The sequence below is a fragment of the Diceros bicornis genome, chromosome 4, assembly GCF_020826845.1.
Source record: "Diceros bicornis minor isolate mBicDic1 chromosome 4, mDicBic1.mat.cur, whole genome shotgun sequence".
NCBI lineage: Eukaryota > Metazoa > Chordata > Mammalia > Perissodactyla > Rhinocerotidae > Diceros > Diceros bicornis.
The window spans coordinates 41,967,297-41,984,047 of NC_080743.1; the positions used below are offsets into that span (position 1 = coordinate 41,967,297).

The following is a 16,751-nucleotide window of genomic DNA, read 5'->3' on the forward strand; positions in this document are numbered from 1 at the left end:
CTTTGTGAAAGTCAGTAATTATATATAAAAAATAAATATTCTTGAATGTTGGAATAATTCATTCAAAAGAATAAAAATTTAGATGGAGTTATATGCTTTGATTTTTCTTTTTTCTTTCCCTTCTCAGTTTGCCCTGATAGTCTCTTTAACAAAATTAAGGCTTCTTGCTCCAAGTCAATAAGAAGATGTAAAGAAATAAATATTTCCTTCATTCCACTTGAATCTCAGGTACTTTCTATTTTTATTTTTAATTTTAGTTCATAATGGATTTTAAGATTTGGTTTTATGAGCTTTTTTGTTAATAAAGTATATCCTAAAGATGTTTGGTGAATTTTGAACAATCCATAAATAAACATTTCCCATGATGAAGGGAGGAACATAAGCACTAAATTGGAATACAACATTAATAATGAAAGTGGGCGTAAATTTCACATCTCCCACTAAGTCTTGTGTATGTCAAGTTTTATGGCACTATTAGATTATGAAATCTTTTGATTTTGAGCATAATCTTTGTTAAATGACTCCAAAGAAATAAATACTTGTAGCTTCTGTAACCATTTGTGATATTACAACAAATGTTCTTAGTAAACTTTTTATATAACATTATATAAATTATTTTAATTTATAAAATGAAGGATTTTTGTTGATTTGTTTTGCCTTTGGAATAGTTGAGCCTTCAATTAACGGTAATAGCAAACGCATAGTACTCTCTGTGTGTCAGATACTTTTCTAAATATATTCATGTAATCTTCACAATAGCCCTCTGAATAGATGGTAATTCTGTCTCCATTTTAAAGATGGGGAAATCAAAGAGGTTAAGTACATAACTTGCCCCAGATCACACAGTTAGTGCATTGTTCAGCTTTGTTGTGTTCTGTTCTCTGTGTTTGGATTCTAGCATTTCATAGAATTGAAATAGTGTACTGTTTTTTGGAACTATAAGGTCAATATTTTAAGAGATAGAAAGGTCCTAGATAAGGGATTTCTCTTTTAAGATATTGCTGTTTTTGACAAAGATTATAATCTAAAGTATAAAATTTTAAGATATCTGCGTAATATTAAACTATTTTCCAAATGTTACCTTTAGACCTTTTCCTTTTAATATGGTATTTAAGTTTAGTGTAGGGTGAAAATGGGCTTCCTAAAATGATGTGGGATATAAACAGTGTGGTAAATGTTATAAACATATCCAGAACATCTTGGTGCACAGCAGATAAATACAGTTTTAGCCTTAGATTTCATTAAAATTCTACAATTGCTGTATTTGAAGGAGAGGTTTGTATAGATGTCTGACCAATTTGACAGCTGATGGAAACAGCTTGCCTTTGTGTGTATAGAGAAGTCTCATGAAAATCTTCTACTTACCAATCTTTGCAAAATGCTGTGATTATTTAAAGTCCTATCTGTCCGCTATGTTTTTCCCCTAAGAAGTTTTTCTTTTAATTTACTTCCTTGATAAACATCTTAAGAGAGTTTGCTTAATAAATTTAACTGTTATGGAGAAATTACAGTGAAGATATTTTGAACTTTTGGTTGTTTGCAAGTGAAGATATAAATAAAATACCACTAAGTGCTTTGAGCTATGAACAGAGGACTATATGAACGTTTATCAAGATCATGTGCAGTGGACATTGTCTGAAGAGCAATCTGCTGTGAAAAGATGAGCAAGATATATGCCCTACCCTCATCTGAATGCTGTAAAAGAGATAGAGTATTGTACATTTTAAAAATGATATCAATTAAGATTAGGTTCAACTGCACGTAACAGAAAAATTTAAACTTTCAGTGGCTTAAACAAGTTGAAAATTTATTTCCTGCCAATATAAAGGAAGTCAGGAAATGGACTGTATAAGACTTATATGCTGGCTCTGCAGAATTGTCAGGGGCCTAATCTCCTAGGCATGGCCCTCATGATCCAAGATGACAGGAGAATTATTACATCCTCATTTAAGGAAGCAGGATGAAGGAGAGAAAGAAGGAAGTACATAGTTTTCATTTATATCTTATTAGCTAAAATTTAGTCACATGGCTATCCCTAAGTGCATGGGAAGGGAAGTGTCATCTTTTAGCTGGGCCTATGGCTGCCTGCCCCAAAGAATTTGGTCACTGAAAAGTAGAGGAAGAATGGTTTGGGGGAGGCAGCTCACAGTCTGCCACAAGAGAAGAGAGATTAATTCTTACTAGGAGAATGGGAAAACATTTGAAGAATGGTTAGAATTTCATAAGATAGTAATGAAGAGGGAAAGAATATTCTAGGAAGTGAGAATAGCCTGAGTGTAAAGATACAGAAGCAGAAAAGTGCAAAGGAGCAACAAAAATATGGATTGTAAGGGATAAAGTTATGATAGATAAGGCTGTCTGTGTAGGTAGGTTGGAACTGTGTTGTAGCAGCCTCCAGGTCCCATCAAGGACGATGGCAGAAAATGAGCTGGTACAGAAAACTGTGGGACTAGCCCTGAAGTCTTTAAGGCGAAGTAGAAGTCAGGAGATCATTGGGGAGAGATTAGTAAAGTCAAATATGATAGTGCTCTAAAGGAGAAAAGTTGGACATTCAACACATTTAGAAGTTGCGTGGAAAGGAAGGAGGTTGACTCACTCCTCCTGAATCCATGAGTCAAAGGGTTTAAAGAAAGCTCTCTCTTCCCTTTCAGAGAGTTTAAGGTAATTAATGCTATCATATATACGTTAAGGCAATTAGTTGAAAATCATTCAAGAATACAGGGGAGTTTATTTACAGTGGACCTTAGGGAGTACAGAGTCTGGTATAGTTAGTGGCGAGAGTACTAGAAGGTGTCTAGGTAGAAATAGAACTAAGCTAGCTATAGATTATAAGAAAAGTAGATGGAAGTTGGGGGGGGTGTCTATACTTAAGGAGCTGATTGTGGGTCATAAAGGTGAAGAAAGCATTTGGTAGTAGTCTAAAGGAACATGTAATGGTGGTAATGGAAAGTGAGGAGGAAGAGGAGGAGGAGGAGGGAAAGGGAAGAAATGTGATTGTAGAATGAAAAGCAGCTCCAAAATTCTTTTTGGTTCATTGGAGTATTAGGTAGTTTAGATTAATTTAAATTGTGGTAACAACTCCCCAGCTCTCAGTGCATTACAATAACAGAGTTTATTTCTCATTCATGTTATTGTCCATTCTGGTTTGACTGGGGCTTTGCTCTACATTGTCCTCATTCTGGGATTGAGGCTGAATGAAGGAGTAGCTGCTGTCTGGGACATAGCAGAAGGAAAAGAGAAATGGGGGAGCCACATGATGGCTTTTAAAGCTTCTGTGGGGAAGTGGTGTATGTCACTTCTACTCACATTCCAATGACCGTAGCTAAGCCTGACATCAGTGAATGGGAAGTATACTCCGATAGGGACAGGCCCTGTAGGGAGGGGCAGTAAATATTTTTGAGTAGATAGTATTATCTACTGCAGTGGGATAGTATACGATGAGAAAGCCACAGTCCAGCTGTAGTGTGCTTGTTGGCAGTTAAAACAGCACTCAAGACTTTGAGTAGCACAGACATAGGTAGATTAGCTACAGCTAAATCTCAGTCCATGTTCAGGCTCCTATAGTTGGTGATGAGTTATGTTCAGAGAAATGAATGGCTTTATGTGAAAAGAAATGCAAGGAAGTTTATTCGTAATTCATTAGTTAACCTATAATGTTTATTATATACCTCTTTTACACTCAATACATTATCCTAGGCTAAGAGGGATAACCATCATTGTTTTAAAAAAACAAAAATTAGTTTAATGGAAAACTTTCAATCCCAAAGAGAGAGCTGCTGCTTTTGTTCTTGAAATAACACAGTAATAGTAAATCTCTAATCCAGTTCTTTGTACATAAGTAAATGCTTTTGTTGTTGAATAAATGCGTCTGTGAGGTTTCATTGTATATATGGTAACACCAATGCTATGTCTGGCACAATGCCGTTTCTTTTAAGGAAGTATATCTTTATTTTAAGGACATGAAGAGTATAAGCTAAAGAATTGAAGATATATATCAACTATGGAAAGTTTCTAGGTTATTCTCTAATGGGTTAAGATTTTTAATGTATGTCAAATGTATAGACCAATTTTGGCTTTGTTGTACTTCTTTGTGCCAAGTATTAGATTTTTATTTTAGTTTGACTACCTCAGATTCCTTCATCTGTTGCACAGGTAGTGAAAAGCAAACAGTACACTCTGTATTTGAAACAAGAATTGAAGGAGAGAGGTAGACTAAGCAGGAAAGGAGAGAGAGAAAAGAAATAAAGGATGAAATCAAGATGACAGAGAAAATGAGATTTGATTAAGGTAAAGACACAGTTGTTTCAGGAAACAGCATGGTTAGTGCAAGCATTTTTTTTTTTTAATCATTTTTTTTTTAACTTATTCATTTTTCCCCCAAAGCCCCAGTAGATAGTTGTATGTCATAGCTGTACATCCTTCTAGTTGCTGTATGTGGGACGTGGCCTCAGCATGGCCGGAGAAGCGGTGCGTCGGTGCGCGCCAGGGATCCAAACCCGGGCCGCCAGCAGCAGAGGGCGCGCACTTAACCGCTAAGCCACGGAGCCGGCCCTGCAAGCATTTTTTTTAATGTCCCAAATAATAGCCGCATTTTTGTTAATATATTTTTTTAATGGAGTCTCCAAATTGACAGTGTGACTTTTTTTTTGGCCTAACTTAGGTATATACTCTTGATGTACCAGATGCATTCTATTACTGTTACAGTCCAGACCCTAGTAATGCAAACGGAAAAGATACCATAATGGAAGCTATGGCTGAGCAGATAGTTACAGTATGTGCTACCCTGGATGAAAATCCCGGAGTACGATATAAACGGTGAGACATTTGATAGTATCTGTATATGTTATGCTTTCTGTTTGCTCTTCAGTATAGAGGTAAGATATGTCTCTGTGCTTATGTGTATTGGTTTGCAGAATTTATTTTCCTTGTAAAATTATGCTGTACGTATAGGAGATTTTAAGTTTTAGGTTTAAACTTCAGAGTAACTAATAGCCTCTGTTAACTGAATTTCAGAGCTTAAATTTAGTATGATTTACGGACATATTTTTTCATGAGTTTAAGGAATGCTTAGAGGAAATGTCTTTGTTGTCATATGGGAATACATTTTTACATTAATACTTTATTAAATTTCCTCCAAATTTAAATGGTTATATTATCTGGGTACCAGTTATAGTGTCTAAGTATGTATAGTATCTAATCCCAGTGGCCTTTTAAAATAGATTTTGGGGGTTTTTTAAGAGGTGAAGTTTGACTTTAGTACTATTTGCTTTATTTATTTGCTTCTTTTAAAAATAAAGTTTACTGTAAAGTGCATAAATTATATATATGGCTTGATAAATCATTCCACATACCCATCTAACCCCACCAAGCTCAAGAAATAGAACATTAACAGCATCTCAGAGGCCCCCCTCATGATCCCTTCTAGTTACCACCTTCTCTCTCCTCCCCAAAGGCAACTACAATCCTGACTTCTAACACATATTTTAGTTTTGCCTGATTTTGAACTTGGTATAAATGGAATCCTGATATTTTTTGTTTCTGTCTTCTTTGTTCAGCATTATGTTCTGAAAGTCAACCATGTTGTTGTGTGTAGCCAGACAGCTTAGATTTTAATCTCTGCTACTCGCTAGCTATGTGACTCTTTTGCCTTCAGTTTCCTTATCTATGAAACGGGAATGATAATAGTACCCACCTTATGAGGTTGTTGTTAGAATTAAATGAGTTAATATCTGTAAAGTACTCAGGATAATGTGTGGCACTAGTAAAATGGTAGTAGTAAATATACTGTACTACTACTAATAAGTATTATCACACATTTCTCTTTTAAAAGGTTCTTTAGTTTAAAAATTGGCATTTGTCAAGTTAGTTGACTGAGTTGTTTAATTTCAAATTCATGTAGTACGTTACCTTCAAGTTACATTATTCTTAACCATTTAGGAAATCTGTTATTTACTTGGAAAAATTATAGTAAATCTCCTTAATTCAAATGTTAACCAACAAGCTCTTTATTCATACCTCAGGTGTTGGAAACATTCTTTTTCTTGTAGGTGATGTGCTAATTACGTTCTGAACTCAGCAGAGCAGAGCTAAGTGGTTTATTTTCTGCTGGAGTTCCATCTCTGTTCAAGCTTCTGCTCTTGGTGATTGACTATGTTCAGGGAAATGAGTAAATATAACCCATTTATAATTTAATAGCTCACCTAGGGACTTGTATTGAGTTACTGTACCAGTTATATCTAGGCTTTTAAAATCCTACCTGTACTTTCACAAAGTATTCCTTTATGCCTTATGGACTTTTAAAGTGTAATTCTAGCATGAAATTACTTCCTTTTGGAAATATTTTAAAGCAAAACATGTAACAAATTATTCTTTGTAGTTGCCGCTTTATTTATTTTTAAGGGATAAAACCTAAAGATTCTTTAACATTTTGAAGCCTGCACAGTGAGACCCTCCATTTCTGAGATTGGTGTGCTAATTGAAGAACCTTTTCCAACATTTTTCTTGTAGACTCGGAAGTTATACTAATGCCACTGGTTATGAAGTTACAATTTAGAGTACAGTTTTATCATTTTAGAAGACAAGTGATATACAAGATTTTATGCAAAAGACTATATTGGAAAGTTGACTAAATGTTAGAGCACATGTGGGAAAATCTCACACTGCTAGTGGGAGGGATAATTGGTCAACTAATTTGGAGAATTAATATGGTAATGTCTAGAAAAGTAAAAAACGTACATACTTTATGACCCAGCAATTATACTTTTAGATGTAATATATCTAGAGAAACATGTACGTGGAGATATATGTCCAAAGATATTTGTTTCAATGTTGTTTGCGTTAGTATAGAATTGAGAATGACTTAAATGTCCGTCTTTAGGGGAATGAATACATAGAATCCAATAAAAGCATATAATGAAATACTATATAGAACTAAAATTAATAAATTTGATATATGTGTCAACATAGATAGATCTCATATATATAACCGTAAAAACATATACTGTTAAAACATACATTAAACTGTAGATGTATAATAGTAATGACAGGAAGAATACACACCAAATTCATCATAGTGGTTGCCTTGGTGGGGGGATAGTGGTAGGGGAGAAGACCAGGAATTGGGAGGGGAATAAAGGGAACTGCAATTTTATTTATTATATTTTATTTCCTTTTATTGAAAAAAAGTCTGAAGCACATATGATAAGGTTTACATTTGTAAAATCCAGGCAAATTGGTATAAGATTATATTTGATATATTATTATCTGAACTTTTCCATGTTTATAAAATCTTTTAAATTAATAAATTACATGGTTTAATTTTAGAATTCAATTTTATGATACTGTAAAGTATGTCTTGAAAGAAAGATAATTGTTTGAACATTTTTTCCCTTTCTAGGAAACCTCTAGATAATGCCAGTGAGCTTGCCCAGCTTGTTGAAAAAAAACTTGAAAACTACTACAAGATTGATGAAAAGAGCCAAATAAAGGTAATGTGTAAAAGGCAAATAGTGGTTATGCATAAAGTCTGTCTTATTTCTTTATAAACCAAAGAAACTGTTGTTCATTGATTTTCCAGTATTGAGTTGGGAACCATAAACATAGATCCCCAGTCTTGACTTGGGACTCGTTAACATAGATGGTAGTGGAAACCATAATAGACAGTGTGGTTTAGTGGGGAAGATACGGGTTTTGAGGTAAGCACTGTGTCCAAATCCTGGCTCTGCCATTTAATTCATAGATGTGTCAATTTGGGCAAATTATGTAACTTCTCTCTGTAGCTTCTCTAAGTTTTCTTATCTATAAAATGGGGGTAATAAGAGAATATCTATTTTATAAAGTAGTGAAAGGATTAAATGACAGTACATGTAAAGTTTGTAGGATAATGCTTGCCACTCAGTAAGCATTTAATAAATATGGTTATTACTGTTATTACTAGCTCTATGACCTTGGACAAATTATTTACTTTGAGTTGTATTTTCGTCTATAAAATGGATGAGATAATATGTACCTTGCTTGGTTGGCGTGAAGATCAGGTGAGTTAACATATAAGTGTTTGGCATATAGGAGTTTAATAAATGGCAGCTGTTATTATCTTATGAAGGTAGTATAATCAGAGACTAAGGTTGGAACCCAGGGAATACCCACATTGAGGCTTGGGTTGGAGAATGAAGAGCCTCAGGAGACTGACAGAGGTGGTGCCTGAGGGCTAGGAAGCCATATTGCAGTAGCTGAAGAATGAAAGGAAGGAACTGTTGATAGTTTGGAAGAGGAGATGGGCAAGGAAACCACTGGTTACAGTGCTCTGTAATAAGTGGAATGAGAGAATACATAGAATGTAATGGGAGCATAGGCTGGAGCTTAATCTTATTCTGACTGGAGTCTTGGAAGGCATCCTGGAGGAAGAGGCCCTTGAGCTTGAAGAGTAAGTATAACATTATAGAAGAGGGAGTTTATTGCATGGCTAACAGGATTCTTTAGGCAGAGGCATAGAGAAAAAGGCAAAATTCACAGTCAAACAAGTTGGCTAGAATGGAAGGTGTAAGCTTAGATGTAATGTTAGTTTAGAACTTTAGAAGTTATTAGTTTTGGGCCGGCCCCGTGGCTTAGCAGTTAAGTGTGCGTGCTATGCTACTGGCGGCCTGGGTTTGGATCCCGGGCGCATACCGACGCACCGCTTCTCCGGCCATGCTGAGGCCGTGTCCCACACAGCAACTAGAAGGATGTGCAACTATGACATACAACTATCTACTGGGGCTTTGGGGGAAAAAAAAAGGAGGAGGATTGGCAATAGATGTTAGCTCAGAGCCGGTCTTCCTCAGCAAAAAGAGGAGGATTAGCATGGATGTTAGCTCAGGGCTGATCTTCCTCACAAAAAAAAAAAAGAAGTTTTTGTTTTGGAGGTCTAGTGAAAGCTAGTTCTGGTTGTAGTTATGAAGACAGTGGCTCAGTACACATAGCATAGTAGCTAGTCAATAAATGTTTGTTGAATGAAGGAAGAGATATTTGATCAATATATTAGTGAATATCCCGGTGGTCCTTTGTGATTTCAATGGAAAAAAGGCAAAATCCACAAAACCAAACTTGTTCTTTCCGTTCCTTGGGAAATTATACATCCTTCAAATGCTTGATACCTTTCCTCCATTCAAGGAGGTGGTAAAGTGTCACCTCTTCTTTGAAGCCTTTACTGCCTCTTCAGGTCAAGTGATGCTTCCTCCCACATACTGTCATAACCCCAGGCCTTCATATAGCCCTTACATTGCATTATCTTTTTCCTATTCATATTTCTGAAGACTCATAATTTACATGTAGTGTTGAGCACTTACTAAGTTCCAGGCACTGAGTTAATTGTTTCATGGTATTATTACACTTAATATTTGCAGTAATCTTATAAGGCAGAGGTTCTGATTATATTTTGTTTTACAAATGAGAATACTGAGATATTAACAAGTTAAGCACTTTGTCCAAAAGTCTTAACAATAAGAAAGTGTTCAAGGCTGGACTCAACTCCGGATCCATCTCATTCCAGAGGCGATGCTCTTTACCAGTATATCATACTGTCTCAAGGTTTATTTAAATGAGTGAATGATTAATTAAAAAAATTTGGGGGGGACCAGCCTCGTGGCGTAGCAGTTAAGTGCGCACACTCTGCTACGGGGGCCCAGGGTTTGAATCCTGGGCGTGCACCAACGCGCTACTTGTCAAGCCATGCTTTGGTGGCATCCTATATAAAGTGGAGGAAGATGGGCACGGATATTAGCCCAGGGCCAGTCTTCCTCAGCAAGAAGAGGAGGATTGGTGACAGATGTTAGCTCAGGGCTAATCTTCCTCACACACAAAAAATTTTTTTTAAAGATCTCGTCTATGTAATTTACCTCTGTTGCTATATGTAAATAAATAGGAAATGTTTGTCTAATGAGTTATAGTTATCTCTTACTACTTGGAATAATAATCCAAAGAGTTTATTACACTTTAAAATGAAGTATGAAAGATACTGATATTAACAATAATTTTTCTAGCACTATTCACTGTTTAATGATTAGTGCCATTTGTGAATTAATGATAACAAGGCCTTCATTATGATTTATCATCTTAGCTCTCATCAGTATATTCTTTTTAAATAGCATAATTGTTAAGAGCATAGGCTGTGGAGTGAAGCTGACCTGGGTTTGACTCTCCATTCCACCACTTACTAGCTGTGTGATTTGGGCAAGTTACTTAATGTTAAGCCTTAATGCCCTTATTGTCAAATGGAGATAATAATATATACCTGTCTCATAGGGTTGGTATAAGAATAAAATAATGTATATATTTCTTGTTTAGCACAATGTCTAGCACAAAGAGCTCAAGAAGTAACTACTATTCATAATTTATATCAGCTTTAATGTTTATGGAGCTAAATTTTTAAGAAAATAGATTTAGTGCAAGCCAAATGTTACTTTTTTTAAAGGAATTTTTACAATATTCTTGAGTATAGCCTCTTAATCTAATCATGAAAGCTTCTGGTGTTGTAATCTTGTTTTTTTCCGCTATTGTTGTCACTCAGATTTTTCTGTTTTAATATAACTTCACATTCTTAAAGTAATTAACCATTTTTTGGTATGTTTTTGGTGGGGAGAAGGGACAGAACTTAGGAAGATTCTGCTTTTGTTTTCTAAGGTATTAAAAATGCATTCACACAGAGAAATTGAAGTTTCTTAAGATAATTTTATCTTGTTATTCCAGGGTAAAACTCATTCCCAGCTCCTAATAATTGATCGTGGCTTTGATCCTGTGTCCACTGTCCTGCATGAACTGACCTTTCAGGCAATGGCATACGATCTACTGCCGATTGAGAATGATACATACAAGTAGGTGTAACTTGAAGGGCTTATAAAGGACATATACAAACAGGATAGGATATGAGCATTTAATGATTTGCATAGTCATCAGAAATCTAAAGGCCCTGTAACCTTTTTTATTCAGAGACTTTATCCTTCTCTTACCCCTATAATCACAATCTATTAAAAATATCTTGACCCTGTAAGTTGATGGGTAATTGGACTGCTTTGAAGCTTTTTTGGTGTATTTGCTTCCTTAACTATGTCTAAAACAAAGCTACATTTAAACAGGTGGAATTTGGACTTTTCACTTACGTTAGGAGTAAATACCAGGCCCACTACTATATTTATTAAAGTGTGGAAACCATATTCAAACTGGCTAAGCTGTAATTATTCTGAATCACACAGGCAAAATTATCTGTGTCTTTTCAATATAATGTATTTAAAAAGATTAGAGGACTGGAAAACTAAATAGGATCGCTATTGAGAATAGAAAAAGTTTTACCAATTTGGTACCTATTATTGATTTAACTTGATATAAGAAGATTTACTTTAAAGGTCAAATAGAAAGCTAAATGAAAAATGAAATAGCTTTTCTATCAAGGAACCGTTTTACTGTATCTTTGTGTATCATTTATGAGTGTATATATATGTGTATTACGTGTGATTTGATATCATAATCTCTAAATCCAAATTGGCGTTTTTCAGCTAAGATTTACTGCTTGAACATAGTAGTAAAAATGAAAATTTGGCAGTTTTCTGAAATTTTATGTTTAATTTAGTAATTTTAGTACATTAAAAAGATCCAAACACTAGTGATAATCATAATACTTAATATTTTTTCTTAAAGTATTCTTAAGCTAATTTTGTATTTTCTATTTCTATTTGCATTCTGGTCAAATCTTGGCTTCTGAGTTTTTCTCTGTGTTATTTGTATTAACGTCAAATGACATAGAGAAATCAACATAGCTATTTTTCTAATATAAAAGTAGTTTGAAGCAGTTTACAATCATGCGCCAGATAACAATGTTTCGGTCAATGATGGATTGCATATATGAGGGTGGTCGCATAAGATTAGTACCGTATAGCCTAGGTGTGCAGTAGGCTACACCATCTAGGTTTGTGTAAGTACACTCTGTGATGTTCACACAACAACTAAATCTCCTAATGTCACATTTCTCAGAACATATCCTTACCATTAAGCAATGCATGACTGTATTCAGAATTTTCAGAAGGGATATTATATTACCTCTCTTATCCTTTAGGTCTCTAAACCTGTATTGCTCAAGACCTTTAGAAAAGAATTAAACTGATAGATACTAAAGGATTTGGTTCCAGACTATGGACATACATTTCAGACACTTCTAACCTAGTATTTAAAATATTTTTCTCAGGGCCGGCCCCGTGGCTTAGCGGTTAAGTGCGCGCGCTCCGCTAGTGGTGGCCCGGGTTCGGATCCCGGGCGCGCACCGACGCACTGCTTCTCCGGCCATGCTGAGGCCGCATGCCACATACAGCAACTAGAAGGATGTGCAACTACGACGTACAACTATCTACTGGGGCTTTGGGGAAACAAAGAAAAAAAAAAAAAAGGAGGAGGATTGGCAATAGATGTTAGCTCAGAGCCTGTCTTCCTCAGCAAAAAGAGGAGGATTAGCATGGATGTTAGCTCAGGGCTGATCTTCCTCATAAAATAAAAAATAAAAAATAAAAAAATAAAAAAATAAAATATTTTTCTCCCTAAGTTTGCTGGCAAGCAAAGCAAGGTTTAATTTTTAAGAGTAAGGGAGAAACTTAAAAAAAAAAAAAATAGCCAGGGGGCTGGCCCAGTGGCATAGCAGTTAAGTTTCATGGGTTCCGCTTCGGCGGCCTGGGGTTTGAGGGTTCAGGTCCTGGGCACAGACCTACACACTGCTCATCAAGCCATGCTGAGGGGGTGTCACACGTAAAGCAGCTAGAAGGATGTACCACTGTGACATACAACTATCTGCTGGGGCTTTGGGGAGAAAAAAGAGAAAAAGGAGGAAGATTGGCAACAGATGTTAGCTCAGGGCCAATCTTCCTCAAAAAAAGGAAGAAAAGCCAGAGATACTCCCTTTTTTGTGAATCAGAAATGTCCAGCGCTGAGACTAGTAGATAAGCGTGAACGCCCTGTGGTTTGTGCTCCATCACAATTTTTAATAGAAGCAGAAGACAAAGCAGGGAATTCTAAGTATCCAGATTCTATTTTTCATCTTGGTGACCTCTTTAAATTTACTTTTAGAATGGGATTGTCATCATCTTTTAGAGTTGTCAGGCTTGCTACCTTAATCTTTGTTTATAATTCACTTAAGGTTAAACGTATTGTATAAGTACAGAGTGGCATTTTAAATGACAAGAGGGCTTCTACTCTTAGTGCAAGTCTTGTAACTAAGCACACATCTGCAACTAAGACCACGTAGGTAGATGGTTTTATAGGTGGGACCTGTAATCTTTTAAGGGGCTATGAAATTAATTGTATTCATATAACAGAAATCTACATTTATTGTCTTCAGTCCAGAACTAGGAAAGCTCAGTGCTGTCCTTTCTAATCTTGGCTCAGGAAATTGACAGTCCCAAGGATGATTGAATCTCCCTAGCTCCACAAATGGAAGCAGGCTATCTGCATATAAAGAGAAGGAAGAAATTACATTTGGGGAAGCAGTCAGGAAGCGCGTTTTGAGTAATTTCATGAACACCTTGAATTGCTGCTCACTTCAGCAGAACTCATTAAAACAATCAGTTTTTTTATGGCTACATTAGTTTTTCTCTCATTGCCTTTCCCATTCTTTGAAGGAGATGTGGTTATAGGGTTAGGGAAGAATATAGAAACAGACGATGTATGTTGGTGAATTTTGTAACAACTCTGAAACATATTAAATCTTCAATATTTAATATGCTTCATTGGGGGTGACATTTCTGTTCTTCACTTAATAGATGTTTGATAGTTGTGCTGGTGGTTATTAGTACATCAAAATAGTGTTTTAAGCAATTAGAATACAAATTGTTAGTATATTCGGTCTTAAAGTTCATTGTAGAATGTTGACTTTTTGTTTCATAAGATACCATTTTGCTGAGCTAAAACTCTATAATAATGACAGCTAAACCTAACATTCGAAAGTAAAAATGTTGAGGCTGGCTCCATGGCGTAGCGGTTAAGTGCGTGCGCTCTGCTGCTGGCGGCCCAGGTTCGGATCCCAGGCGCGCAACGATGCACCGCTTGTCAGGCCATGTTGTGGCGGCGACCCATATAAAGTGGAGGAAGATGGGCACAGATGTTAGCCCAGGGCCAGTCTTCCTCAGCAAAAAGAGGAGGATTCGCGTGGATGTTAGCTCAGGGCTGATCTTCCTCACAAAAAAATAATCATAAAAAAAAAAAAAAAGAAAGTAAAAATGTCTTGGTAGCCATAGCACTTAGATTTTTAACGTAAGGATAGCAGTATGCCTTAGTTTTGAGTAGGTATTCATTATCCTCCTAAAATAGTTGATTGAATGTAGGTACTGTTCAGTTTGTTGAGCTGTGTCTCAAAATTATTGTTTGTAAAAATGTCTCCTCCACTTTTTTGGGAGAAAAATAATCCAAAAGTTTTCCACTTCTTTCTACTTATAGATATAAAACAGATGGGAAAGAAAAGGAGGCAGTCCTGGAAGAAGATGATGACCTCTGGGTCAGAATTCGACATTGGCATATTGCAGTTGTATTAGAGTATGTAAACCTGTTTTAGTGTTTATTCCATATTTTTTAGGCACTGAATACATGATAGTACATTTTGTAATCTTAAAACATTTCTGTAAAGAATTACACCTTAGAAATTTAAAGAGTTCTCTCACAATTTGACAGGGAAATTCCCAAACTTATGAAGGAAATTTCATCAACAAAGAAGGCAACAGAAGGAAAGGTAAGAGTCTTATTTAATTTTCAAAATAATGATCAAGGTGAATTTTAAAGTTTGTTTAAAATTTTTCTTTTACCTATGTAACTTTCCATTTAGGGGAATTTCTAACATATACAAAAGCAGAGGAATTGAACTCTCATGGACCCATTACCCTAGCGGCATTTGGTCTGTCTTGCTTCATTAAAGTTTATTTTTAAAAGGCCATTTAGCCCAGTTTCATCAGTGTGTTCTTGTTAGGTTTTTTATATTGAGGTATTATTTATCTAAGTAAAATGTACAAATCATAAGTGTATACTGAATAATTTTTTACTTATATATATACACCTGTGGAACCACCACCTAAATCAAGATATAAAACATTTGCATCATTCCAGAAGGTTACACAATAATATCTATGAATAAAGAAAACTTAGCCTAATCCTTCCCAATCTTTATACATTTTAAACTAGTTTTCTTAGTAGTTGATACCTCCCAGCTCTGGCTTATATACCTCCAGTATAGTGTAGAATAGAACTGGTGATAGAGGATATCCTTGTCTCATTCCCAACCTTAGGGGAGATGTGTTTGATATTTCATCATTGAGTATTATGTTAGTTTTAGGTTATTTTAGATATATCCTTTATGAGATTAAGTTCTCTTCTGTTCTTAACTTGCCAGCAGATTTTTTTATTTTTGTTTTTTTAATCAGGAATGGGTATTGGATTTCATCAAATGCTTTCTCAGCATCTATTTAAATTACACTTTTGTCTCCTTCATTTTGTTAATATGATGGATTATATTCATTAATTCTCTAACGTTAAACCAACTATGCGTTCCAGGAATAAGCTTCACTTGGTCGTGGTGCATTGTCCTTTTCCTATATCACTGGATTTTATTTGCTAATATTTTGCTTAGGATGTTTGCTTCCAGGTTTATGAGAAATATTTCCCTGTAACATTGCCTTTTTTGGTAATGTTCTTGTCAGGTTTTGGTAGCAAGATTATATCAGTCTTGAAATGATTTGTAATGCTTTCCCTTTAATTTTATTCTCTGGAATTGTTTGTGTAAGATTATTATTATTTGTCTCATTATTGATTGAAAGAATTCACCATTGAAGCAGTCTGGGCATGGAGTTTTCTTTATGGGGAAGACTTTAATTACAAGTTCTTGAATAGATCTAGAGCTATTCAGATTTTTAATTTTTTCTTGTATGGTTTTGGGATAATGCATTTTTCAAGGAATTTGTCTATTACATTTACATTTTCGAATCTCCTCTTATTATACTTTCAATATCTGTAGAACCTGTAGTTATGTTCTACTTATTTAATCCTAATGTTGTTAATTTGTGTTTTATCCCATGTACTATTAATATCCCCTATATATATTATTGCTATTTCAAAGAACCAACTTTTGGCTTTGTTGATTTCTCTGTTGTATGTTAGTTTCATATTTAATTGATTTCTGCTCATTTTATTTCCTTCTTTCAACTTTCTTTGGCTTATTTTTTTCTTTTTCTAGCTTCTTGAGTTGGATGTTTAGAGTACTGATTTTCAACTTTTTTCTCTCCTACTGTATATATTTAGTTATTTCCTTCTCAACTTTGCTGTAGGTGCATCCTTCAAGTGTTGAAATAACATTTTTATTTTGATTCAGCTCAAAATATTTTCTAACTTGCATTGTGATTTCTTCTTTGACTCGTATGTTATATAGGAATATGTCTTTTAATTTCAAAGAATTTGAGAATTTTCTACTTATCTTTCTGTTATTGAGCTGTAATTTAATTATACAGTAGTCAGAGAATGTACACTCTATGATTTCAGTCCTTTGAAATTTGCTCAGACTTGATTTGTTACCCAACGTGTGATCTATTGTGATAAATGCCCTGTGTGTGCTTGAAAAGGATACAGATTCTATATGTGTCAATTAAATCAGTGTGGTTAATCATGTTATTCATATCTTCAGTTTCCTTACTGATTTTTTTGTCTGCTTAGAAAATATCAATTACTGAGAGTGGTATATTAAAATCTCTGATTATGACTGT

At 35.1% G+C, this 16,751-nt stretch overlaps 1 protein-coding gene across 1 annotated transcript in view; it reads left to right on the plus strand.

Moving 5' to 3' along the window:
* STXBP3 (syntaxin binding protein 3) overlaps window positions 1-16,751 on the plus strand; it is a 56,943-nt gene that overhangs the window by 21,634 nt on the left and 18,558 nt on the right. The window contains exons 6-11 of the mRNA XM_058538670.1: window positions 128-228; window positions 4,661-4,815; window positions 7,397-7,487; window positions 10,723-10,847; window positions 14,446-14,541; window positions 14,677-14,734. Coding sequence (XP_058394653.1) covers window positions 128-228; window positions 4,661-4,815; window positions 7,397-7,487; window positions 10,723-10,847; window positions 14,446-14,541; window positions 14,677-14,734 — 626 coding nt within the window. The remainder of the gene's footprint in view (window positions 1-127; window positions 229-4,660; window positions 4,816-7,396; window positions 7,488-10,722; window positions 10,848-14,445; window positions 14,542-14,676; window positions 14,735-16,751) is intronic.